The sequence below is a fragment of the Montipora foliosa genome, chromosome 6, assembly GCF_036669935.1.
Source record: "Montipora foliosa isolate CH-2021 chromosome 6, ASM3666993v2, whole genome shotgun sequence".
Classification (NCBI taxonomy): domain Eukaryota; kingdom Metazoa; phylum Cnidaria; class Anthozoa; order Scleractinia; family Acroporidae; genus Montipora; species Montipora foliosa.
In genome coordinates, this window is record NC_090874.1 from 6,561,525 (window position 1) to 6,573,979 (window position 12,455).

A 12,455-nucleotide genomic window follows, 5' to 3' on the forward strand; every position below is an offset into this window, starting at 1 on the left:
TCAAAGCAGGAAGTTCGCGAATCACGGACTTCCGGCTCTTCTGCGCATTCTCAGAAGTTTGAAACAATAACGGATACAGCATTATACCATTATCGGAACTGCACGTATTTTTGGCTGTGGCCAAAGTCCATGTTCTTGGTGCTGACCAAAAGAAAAGCTCCTATAGTAAAACCATTTCCTACCAATTGCACCTCAAGAGCGCTTGCACGTGATTTCACGGTAGCCATCTTGATGTCCCAAAGGAAAGAAACGGTGGCCACCTTTGGTGACCCTAACTTATACAAAAGAAATTAATCTCTCTTCGTATGAACATGTTTTATTTTCTCTTCCGGTAGAAACACATGGCCGATGGCCACGTGAATGCAAAGCTAAACCAAAACGCCGAGATGAACCAATGAAAATTTGAAGCAATCACGTGTAACTCCCTGAGAAGAAATCGCCCGTTACTCTGCCTTCCTTCTCATTGGTTCAAAGATTGGCGCGAGGTTGTTAAGCCAGTCACTAAGTGTAGGGATGCAATGGGGTTGGGGGTGTTTTTTAATTTAGTTTCAAAAGCTTGGTATATGTAATAGAACTTCATGCTGTCCAATTTGAAAACTGATAGGACGAAAGAAATCAATGCGAGGGCTGCAAAGGCTCAGTTCACTTTGGTAGTTAGAAGAATTTTTATGTCAAATTGTTTTCAAATTGAGCAAGCATGGAGTCCTGTTACTCATTAATGATATGTCTGTCTCTTAATCCAAAAGTCGGTGAAGTAGGTCTCATTCCTTGGCATATGATTGGTTGCAAGAAAAGACCAAAAATTTCGATTGGCACTACAAACTGTATCACGTAACAGCAATGTTATGGTACCATGTAAAACACCGATTATTGCTGAACAAGATACGGCCATTATTGTGACGCTATAAGTTACCTTGGCAAAGGGAAAGCCCAGCAAAAACACCCTATATTTTGTCTTCAGTTGCTCATATCTCAAAAACAAACACTTTGACCCCCATTTTTATCGCTGGAAAGTGATCAGAAGGCAAAGACGAAACTTTCAAAAATTCTGTACTGCAGAATCAGAGCCACCTTAACAAAATCACAAATTTTGTTATTTCCTGTGGCACCATAACATTGCTAATACGTGATCCCGGTACGTGATACAGCGTTGTAGCTAGTGCCAAACCTTGTAATAAGAACGTTACTTGAAAGCTTTGAAACTGGCTTGAGCCACCTTAAGAAATATTCGACAGTTGACCAAAAATTAAATTACAATCCATCTTCTGGCAATGTACTCTTTAATACACAAGCAGAAGTGGTCGATCGATGAGCCACAATGATCAATGAGCCACACAGTACACACTGTGACAGCTTCGAAAGTGAACATCTTTATGAGTGTATGAAAATTTATTTGCAAAACGTATACGCGCGAGTGCGACTGCGATTATTAAAAGTTTCGTATTGTACAAAGAATTTAAAGGTGCATGTATGTGGTGCAGGGGTGGTGCAATTCGTAAAATGCCGGCAAATGACTGTAAATAACTCCAATAACGTCAAGATCAAACGTCTGACAAAAAAAGCTTCACATGAACGAGAACACTGACAATGTGATGATGCTTTATGCCCTCGTGGCATTTGAAACAGAAATAATATATAAATATGAGATGAAACACGAGAGGTAGACTGTGAGCAGTCCCTTCATAAATCAGTCAAGCAGCCCGCTTTTCTGAGGCAGTCGTGTTTTGTCACGCAAACAAATAAAATGACCGACAGAGGCTTGGGAAGAACATTACAATTCTCTTCTCAAGCCTCCCTCGGTCATTTTATTTGTTTGCGTAACAAAACACAGTCCACACGAGAGGATAAATTTGAAAGTTTTGATTCTATGTACTTTATCTTTCTGTGAAAGATAAAGGCAACTAAATTAGAATACAAAGAGAATAGTTAAAATGCCCTCTATTCGGATGTCACTCCGTGTTCATCATTTCCTTTAAAGCGCCCACTGAATATTTCTTGGTTAACCTGGAGTGAGAAAGAGAGAGAGAAAGAAAGATTAATCTCCATTTAAAGCTCTGCCTGTGCAAGACTACATTGCCACAATAGCACAAATTATAAGAGAGAAACTATTCAAAAACCGTTCAACGTTTAAGGACGTTCGCGCCAAAAATGTTCTCACGTACAGATTTTCTTGAAACTTCCCACGCAGAAAGGTAATGATCTAATTTTTCCAAAAAGGCAAAAAAAATAGGGGGTCACTGGGCTTGTTTTCGAGATCATGAGGTGCACTTTTAGAGGCTTGCATTATTTTAAGACGATCTTAGCTTACAACTGTCAGCAATAAGGTACATTAGCAGCATTAGTGAAATTCAGATCACGTAAACGTAATCAAGTCAACATAACTGATGTAACTACATAAACTTTTGAAGCTGATGTCTTTTTCTGTGGTAAAGTAGACCTTGAAAAACGATACATATTAGTCTAAGAAAGAAAACTTCGGTCGCACGAGTACATAAAAGGCGAAATATTTGTAACTTCTCACGTATAGATTTTTTTGGTTTTTTGTTAAAATGGACAAAATCAGGAAAGGAAGTGATCTACGGAAAGAAAAATGGGGGTCACCGGGCATTCAAGAGAGTAAAATCGCTGCGAAGTTCTCAAACCGATTGTCTATTCGCACTGTCACGTCATTGCGTGACATTTCCGAGAAGACCTGGGTCCACGGCTATCCCATGATGCCACACGCCTTTACGTTCCATTCTTGTGGAAAATGTTTGCGCCTTTAGCATCGTGTTTACCTTCGTGATCTGCGATGCATGACGTGTGCGTGACATGCGCGAAAAAAAGCGCTGTAGCAATAAGCGCGAGCGTTCTTAAGGTGGCTGGAACCAGTTTCACCACTTTTAGAGACCTTATTAGATGGCTTATAACTACTATACTGTATCACGTAACAGCAATGTTATGGTACCACATCAAACACCAATTATTACTTAACAAAATGCGCTCATTATTTTGACGTAAAAGGTTGCCATGGCAACATGAAAGCTCTCCAAAAACACTCTATATTTCGTCTTTACTTGCTTATATCTCAAAAATGAACTCGGTGACCCCCATTTTTTATTGTAGAATAGTAATTAGCAATTTGAGATAGAAGTATCAGCAAAGCTGAAAAAAATTCTTGGGAGCCAATTCAGAGCTACCTTAATTTTTCGAAAATTTAAGGTAGCCCTGAATTGGCTCCCAAGAATTTTTTTTAACTTTGCAGATAGTCCTATCTCAAATTGCTAATTACTAATTTACAATAAAAAATGGGGGTCACCGAGTTCGTTTTTACGATATAAGCAAGTAAAGACGAAATATAGGGTGTTTTTGGTGAGCTTTCATGTTGCCATGGCAACCTTTTACGTCAAAATAGTGAGCGCATTTTGTTAAGTAATAATTGGTGTTTGGTACGGTACCATAAGATTTCTTTTACGTGATACAGTTTTGTAGTGACAACCGTTCTAATAAAAAGGTCCTTAAAAGTAGTGAAACTGGTTCCAGCCACCTTAAATGTTTCTGTTTTTGTCTCAAACATTTTACCCTGTCTAAACTAATAAGTTTGTAATTTTAGTTATGAACCCTTTACTTTTGGTGAATAGCTGAAGTCGTTTAAAGGCCCACCTTCAACCGACAAGCTTTTCGACCGTTTGTTTTTGTTATGGAAATTTGCATTGCTTATTGTAGCGATCTAATTGGATGAATCTCAGCTTCGGGTGGAATTTTCATATATGAAAATTGTTCTGCGGCACGCAATGCCTGTCGGTTGAAGGTGGGCCTTTAATAAGTCGCATTTGATTGCACCTATCCTAAAATAAGAATAAAAGGATTTTTCTTTGGATGCCAATTGAGAAAGGTGTTTTTACTGGAGTCAGGAAACTGGCGATGTCAACTTCTTTTCATTCCAGTGACATCAAAATTATAGCAGACATCTTTACAGTTGTGTGCCTAGTTACCTGACCTTTAAGTGAAAGTGAGGCTGGTGTTGACCTTGCTATGATAAGTGTTATGATATAGACCTCCCTCCTTTTCTCATGTTAATGATGCTGTTGTCATGCTACATGTAATTAGTAAGAATTTACACGAGAAAAGCAGTGAGGTTTCTATCAAAATAAGGTCAACTCCAGCCTCACTTTCATTCATAGGCCAGGTAACTAAGCACACAACTGCAAAATGGACTATTCTACAATGGTGATTTTTTGGGGAGACCATTCCATTCTGATTCTGGAATATAACCCACTGAATGCGTCCTTTGCGTAAGAGGCATTTGACATGAGCCATCGCTCTACGACCCTCCTCTGCTGTTCAAGCATCTGTTCTGTCTATATGGAAACTTGAGTGATCCGAATTAGCCAATATCAAAAATACCATAATACTCTTTGTTTTTCCCTCCAAAATTTTGCATAAGCATTGCTTCCAGTTTCTCTTGGGACCATTGTCAGTCCCAAGAGAAAATAAAAACAATGCTTATGCAATAGTTTGAAGGGACAAACAAAGAGTATTATGGTACTTTTGATACAGGCTAATTGTTTGTAAAGTGAAGATTTAGTGATTCGACATTTTAAAGCCCTTTACTTTCATAAAGAAACCCTACAAACTCCCAAAAAGACTGGAACCTTTACAGTGCTTGAGTACACTGTGGGTCTTATGGGATTGATTGATTTTATTGAAGAGGTTTGTACTACACAACCACAACCAGTCTTTGTGATTGCTGTATCATTTTAACTTGGAGGAATTTCATCCTTGAGTAATTCTGGATAACTTCTCACTACCAAAACATACCATTTGAACAGATTTGGAAGATATTCATTCATATAGTACATCAAAAGGAATGGGTACTCTGATATCCACACTTCATCCAAGCTATTTGCCATGCCCACCACCATCAACTTTGCACAGCGCTCAGTAGGCATTCTTTTTGTTGCATTTTCAGCTTTAGCATAGAGTGAGGGTGTGTCCTTTAAGGTCTGTAAGAACAAAACAAGCAAGACTGGTTGTCAGATAATTACGTCAATAATGACACATGAGACAATTATGCGACTTGCACAGCCAGACTCAGTTAGGTTCTTCATGATTCCTTTTTTTGAAATATAATTTTTTATACACCTTATTGAAGGAGGGTTCAACATATAATATGCCCGGATATTTTGCGTGCAACGAACAAAATGTCTGCACGCATTATATGTTAAACCTTTCAATAAGGGATTTATTATTTCCACTATCACGCCATTTTCTGGTATAATTTTTGGCTGCTTACTAGATTGATTGAGAATCGTATCGATCGCATAATTATGGCACGTGCGAATGACGAAAACAACACAGACGACACCATTCCAATTTTTCCTTTATTTGATTGGTTAAACGAAATGACGAGTGACAAGCGATGACAACGTAAATTCTCCGGCTTTGCATCGTATTGAAAACAATTTCTTTTTAATATTGAAAAACTTCCCTTCCGTCTGTATTTGACCTGTTGTAAACCGGTCAAAACGGGCCACTACAGTGCATTACCCTCTCATATTTGGCGCGTTCTCTTTACCAAATATGGCAAAATGGCGTAATAGAAGAATAACTGACAACTTTGAATGTGATTGGCTTATTGAACTGTCCAATAACAATTTGGAAAGTGAATTAATGGCAAATAGAAGTTTTGAAACCAATCATAATCGAGGAAATAGCAATTTTTATGATTATTAATATTAGTAGTATAAGAGGCCACTTTCGATATATTAAAATTCAGCTTGAAAGAGAGGTTTAGAGGACAAAGACAAAGAAAAGTGGATTATATGCAAATATTTGTCACATTCATTCGAACATGTTTCTATTATTTTTGTCCTATCTGGCCCACTATCAAGCTGAATATTGATATTTCGAAAATGTCCTATTACTTAGGTGATTAATGAAAATTCTCTGCGCTGATTGGTTCCACTTGAGGTGATTATTACGCGAAAATCAACTTGGGGTTTTTTTCAAAATGGCCGCAAGCCGTTTTGTCGACAAAGAAATTAATTGTTTTAAGGACAATGCAGATTTTTCAAATAATCACCTACGTAATTGTACCGGAGAATAAAAGCCTCGCCTTCAGTGAATAATTGTAGTTTAAATCAACCAATCACAACCTTGGTTTCAATCACCACAGAAACAGTGTACAGACTCCTACATTGGGTTCTCTTTCTTTCTTTCTTTCAGAGCGACTTTTAACAATTAACGCTTCCTTTGGAAGTCTTCTAATGCAAATTAATTTCCCCTTTCTCTCACAGGCTTGGCTCATCTTTTCTCGGAAATTGTAATTTTTATAATTAATTGGAAAGAGGACTTTGTGTCATCCAATTCGGTCTGTAATCATACTCGTGATAAACACTTGTATGATTACGGACCGATTAGGTAGTCTGAAATGTCAGCCGTCTCCTCCCGAACCCTAGGGGGCACGGGAGAGACTAACTGAATAGACCTTATTCACGATGGCTGCCAGGTTGGATTTGCTATTATCATGCAAATTAGCTACACGCTTCTGAGGGGGCAAACAACACAAGTTCGAGAGGTTATAACAAACATCTTAGCCACACAGATGATTTGTTTCAGTCGTTCACTGAATGTTTATCACCTAAGTAATAAAATAGAATGATTACACAAGTTACTTCGACGTTTTTTTACTGAAAAATGAGCAGCTAACGAAGTAGACAGTCAAACTGTCAAAGGCAATCCACAGATATAAAATTATTATATAAGGTACTTAATTCTAAATACTAATATGGACTTTTAGCAATGTCATTTCAATATTTCGACGAGCCAATTTTCCGCAATTTGCCTTTTTTCCAATGTTTGCCCCCCAGCATAACACATGGCTAATTTGCATGACAATTTGAAAACAAACATGGCGGCTATCGTGAATAAGGCCTATTGGACTCCACTCTATCTTTCAGATAGTATGCGCGCTTTGATTGGCTAATTTCGCGGGCCATATTCTACAGTACGACTTGCTCAATTTAAAAATTTGATAAAACATTCTCTGGCAAATTTTTCATGTCGTTTACGTTACACAAATGTGTAAAACTGTTTGAATCTTGCAAGCAACTATTTAGAGCACGGTATTTCCCAAGTAGTACAGCCAATAGTTAGAATAATCAAATTAGGTGTCACGTGAAGTGATGCGTGCAACCTTCCCAACAACTTTTGACACAGTTTTTCGGTCCGTACTGACGGATGGAAAAAAATGAGGATCCCGGTTAAAATTACAGTACAGACCGAGAAAAAAAGGTTTATAGCGAGGTACTTATTATAAGATATTACATTAATAATTAGAAGAGTATAATTAGAAGATAACGGACAACAAAATAGCAAAAAAAGTCAAAGGCAGGAATCACATTTAACAACTCTGTAACACACGTCTGATTCTTTAACCATCCAGCATTACAAGAATCGAAACAAGGATTATTCGTCGGGTAGTTTGTTTATCGAGGTCTTTAGATCGGATCGGAAGTGTCCCAATCAATGTTCAGGGAGCTTCACAATGTCATATGATTCAAATTATTGTGATTTGGAAGTTCATAACAAGTAACTGTAATTTAATCCTTACCACATTTATGTTGTTAGTAAAAGCTTGAGCAAGGATGCTTGACTTGATTGGACCAGGACACACGATCTGGACACTAATGTTGTGGGCTCCCAATTCCAGCCGAGCAGAATCAAAGATGCCCTATTGAAGTGAAAGGGTATCAGTTTAAACTTTTGACATACAGGACATGCTTAAACAGTTGTGTTTAAATTAAAACCAGGGGCCACTGGTGTTTATTTGGTTGTTGCAAAATTCAGGATTTTACAGTGAAAACAACACAACTGCTGGCCTGCTATATGCGCAGAGTTTCAAAATACAAATATCCCCGGCCTAAAGAACCTTGATGGTGGAGACTGAACTCAACTCCCACCAAAACTTCCTCTCTGGAGCATTGAACACAAAAGGTTTTTCTCCCAAGCAATATTGGTAAATTCCAGAAATTTAATTATTTAACTATTTGATTGACCAATTAAAACAAAAAGAAATAAACGTAAAAATTAGGAAAAAATAAAAAAATAAATTATTGCATCTCAGTATTGGCCAAGTTAATAAACAATTATTGGATGAGGTTTTTGTGATATCCAGAATAATCAAGGTCGAGGTAAGGGTTATCAGCCGAAGCCGAAGGCTGAGGCTGATAACCCTTACCGAGACCTTGATTATTCTGGATATCACAAAAACCGAATCTAATAATTGTTTTATTATACATTGAAGGAAAAAAAAAACGGTCACGACAGTGAGTAGAATTGGTAATTTATTTGTCACTGACAGCAAGCAACACAAAGCGCGCGAACTTGACATGATTACCCTAAGAAATCATGCACTGCGGTCATACATGACATGATTACCCGTGACCTTGGCTGACCTTGACATGATTAATGTATAATCTGCAGTTATGACGTCACGGGCGCTGATTTCGAAAATTCACTGTAGGCTTTCGGCCAATCAGGAAAGAGATAGTGAGCTCAATGTATAATAATAAGAATTATTTGACATGCAGTTACATGTTATTAGTATAAAATTTTTATTTTGTTGCTTGATGCAGATCGAGACCTTTAAATGAAATTAAATAAATATCTTGAGAACCTCTTTTTCTTGGGCTATGATAAACATTACAGCTTCTTGATTTTTCCAACTGAATATTATTAAAGGCACTCTGGCCATAAATTGAACAGGAAATACCACAGTATGTAGAGCGCTATAACTCTCCAGTTTATACTCATGAAACATGCATGTACACTGCTGTGCTTTTATTGTCTACTTTGTTGAAACATTTTAAAATATTATGTTTCATCGTTTTACCCTAAACTCCACCACCTCATTCATTTTCTCAACAATACAGTAAACACCCACATAATTATACACTGTAAGAACCTAGATTTTTCCAAGTTAGGCTAAATAGGTTAGGTTCTTAATAATTAGGAATGATATTTACAGTAGTTTTAGGCTATCTAGGTTCTTAAATTGGTTCTTATTTCCACAAAAGATACCTACTCTATGACATACATGGTATGACTGATTTCCTCTGATGAGGATGCTGATACCTTTATATTTCAATCATAAACCATGAAAGATCTGTGCAGTTTAAAATTAGTTCCAGATGCTTGAAAATTTCAAGGTGATTTTCTAAAATAAGAACCTGTTTAATTTTTTAGGCTAAACTGTTTCTGATGTAAGACTGGGGTCTAAAATAACATTTTCAGCCTAACAGGTTCTTAAATTCTCGGTTCTTATATGTGGGCCATGTTTACTGTATTCTGAATATTATCAATGTTGACAAAACCAATACTAAGCTCTGTAATTCTTTCACTTACATGCAATGCAAATTTGGTGCCTGAGTAAGAGGATGTCAAAGGACCGCCTACAAAAATAGTTTACAATATTTAATCAGTAATTCTTTTATGACTATCTTTTCACACTTAAACTATTAACTAGCCAAATTCGAATTCAATCTGGAATGCACGGACACATGTTTAACAAGCTCCCGAGCACTCTTAAGGACTGTTCCATGGGTAAACAACTTCCATTTTCCAAATCCCACCACTCCGTTGGCATCCATGATACCACCCACCATGAATCATATTCAATGCCTTATCAACTTAGGGAAATTCAGTTTATAAGTTTGGGGTTTAAAAACAGGATATTTACTGAACTATTAAAAGGAAAACTCTAAGGTGGACAGTACTTGACCCTCCTATTTTCTTTTTCAAAAACATGAAAACAATGAAAACGTGGTAAATAAAAGGGCTAAAAATATACCCATACAGAAAGGAATACATTTTGTGGAAGATCCCTAGGTATATATATATATTACCGGTATATACATATATCTGTGGGGGAGGTACAATGGGTCACTACTTGTTGCTTTTTTTTAACGCAAGCTTCTGCCTGCTTTGATGGGAAGACATCACTGTCCCATTTTATCGCTGTCTCTGTCAAATCACAAAAAGTACATATAAATGCTGTAAATTCCTTACAGCTGTCAGTGTATTGTTAAAAGAATGTCCACACATAATGATGGCAAAACACCAAACTTTTTTGAAGGCCTTAAGAAATTAGGTATAAACATCCTATGTGGAGACCTGGCTGTTTAAAGTAACTTCAAACAGAAAGGTTTTATTTTTGAAAATAGTATATAAAAACTTGAATCCACTTGCACAAGACTCAGTAGTCTCTCAATTACCGTACTTTCCCAAGGCACTGCTCACAACAACAATATCTCCCTTCTGCTGCTGTATCATGTATGGGAGAACTGCCTTTGTCAATGAGATGGTTCCAATAACGTTTATATCGAAAAGAACTCTGTCTATTTCAACAGGTGTTTCCTTGAACCAGGATAGTTGTAATTTAGCCGCATTATTGACCAAAACATCAACCTAGAGAGAGGAAAGAAGGTTATGAAATTATCTATTCTATAGCATTAACAAATAGTATACATTTCAGTGTGTACTATTGAGTTACACAAAATATAGTTGCACGCAGAAGGTTGCTAAGCACCAAAGAAGCTAAGAGTAGCATGAAACGATGGCAGAGTGGACTCTAGCTTTTTGAGTTCTTGGCGAACCCTCCAAGTGCAACCGTAAGTCAATAGTATGCGCTTACTATTTGTTTTATTATAACATAATGAGAACCATCTTGTGGCCGTTTGCCTCTCACTCAATGAACTTGCCGAGCTGGCTTTTGAACCTTAGGCTTGCAAATTTGCTTTGCTGGTGGTTAATGGATAAAATACACACATGTGGGTTAAAACATATATGGCATTTCCAAGTCTCTTTTTCATAAAGCTGTCATCATAAACCATTCACTCATGTGCAAAGAGTAAATGGGTAGCTGACCAATAAGAGAGCATGCTTTGCTTTTGTTATCATGTTACAACATAACTTCAGACTGACAAGAGTTTTGCACTTTATTTCAAGTGCGAAACTCTTGTCACTGATGTCACTTATGACACTTCTGATTAATATAAAGCCACATAATATTTCAGAGTATTTATGGTGTACTGGCACTGTAGCATCCAGGAAAGTAGAGCAGTGGGAAAGATCACTAAAATAACTATTATAATGACAGCATACCAGTATTTCATGTGTGGTTGATTGTGCTTTAAATGTTGTGTCTTATTTTATCCTTTAAAACACAATACCATTAATTTTGATTATCCAACCATTATGCCAGTGAAGTGTTGGCTCATAAATGTCCGCTTGGTTTTTCCACCATAAAAATACTGTTTGGGACTAGGGCCTATATTTGAATTTCCACACTTGTCTTTAATTTCACAAGTGTATTACATAGAGGATATTATATGGCTGTGCAGAGATACGAAATTTATCTTTGAGAGCGTGAAATATTTTCAACACAAGAAGAGAAATTTTGTATCTCCAAGTGGCCGTGTAATATTCTTTTTCAAACACCAATGAAATACTAAATCGTTTCACTTTAATTAATATCGAAAGGTGCAATTTTTATATGTAGCCATAGCAGCAGTGATCTTTTCAAATATGAAGATAACATGTTATCTTCACATGTGAAGATATCATGTTTTCATGTGAACACTCACATGGCATTTCATTGGTTTTTATAAAATAAATCACTGTAGTGTCCTAAATATTATTAAATTTTGTTAAGTTACCTTTCCAAAATGCTTGATGACATCATTAGTAAGGATTTTATGCATGTTAAATTGTGACAAGTCCAGAGGAAGGACAAGGACATCTTGATCCTGAAATGATGGATAAAGGGCACTGGAAATAGCTGTGAATATAATATATGTAAATCAGGAAGTAAAGCCCTTGGTACTGTAAGTCTGTTGCTTTGCTCTTTCCTCTGCAGGAATGATATTATAAGGCTAATATAGCTAGTAAGGGATGCTCTTTCAGTCTTCAGACCCTATATAGTAAACTTCTTCCTTTGAATCTCCAGATCCTGTATAGACTATATTTCCCCCATCCCATAAGGTAATTCATTTTGGGTGGTTCTTAACATAAAAACAATACAATTTACTCACTTGGGACTGTTTCATGCTTCACTGAACTGGGTATTCATTGTTTTGATGCAACTAGCCCCCCAAAATGAACTGTATTATGGGACTGGTGAAAAGAGCAAACTTGGATGGCCTGTCAGACACTGTCCTTGATACTCATATGATGCACTTGCTAGGAACAGTCATGTATGCAAGCATGCACAATTTGTTTCTATAATATTATTATACATGATCATCATCATCACTATTATTAATAAATAATAAGGAGGTTCAATTTCCATATGCACAAAACCAAGGCTGGCCCATTCCCTAAACAAAATGTCCCTGATATTTTGTATAACAGTTTCAGTAGGCAATGTGATCTTACTAGTTTAGGTACAGGCGGTTCACATTCAAAGGTTCGAA

At 36.9% G+C, this 12,455-nt stretch overlaps 1 protein-coding gene across 1 annotated transcript in view; it reads right to left on the bottom strand.

Annotated features, from left to right (window-relative positions):
• Nucleotides 1–296: 296 nt before the first annotated feature.
• The window catches only part of LOC138008606 (dehydrogenase/reductase SDR family member 7-like), a 13,927-nt gene continuing 1,768 nt past the window's right edge, over nt 297–12,455 (bottom strand). Inside the window, exons 2-7 of the mRNA XM_068855932.1 lie at nt 11,700–11,821; nt 10,257–10,449; nt 9,388–9,434; nt 7,595–7,714; nt 4,801–4,985; nt 297–2,004 (exon numbers count right to left, since the gene is read on the bottom strand). Of these exons, the coding sequence (XP_068712033.1) occupies nt 1,950–2,004; nt 4,801–4,985; nt 7,595–7,714; nt 9,388–9,434; nt 10,257–10,449; nt 11,700–11,821 (722 nt within the window). The 3' untranslated portion in view covers nt 297–1,949. The remainder of the gene's footprint in view (nt 2,005–4,800; nt 4,986–7,594; nt 7,715–9,387; nt 9,435–10,256; nt 10,450–11,699; nt 11,822–12,455) is intronic.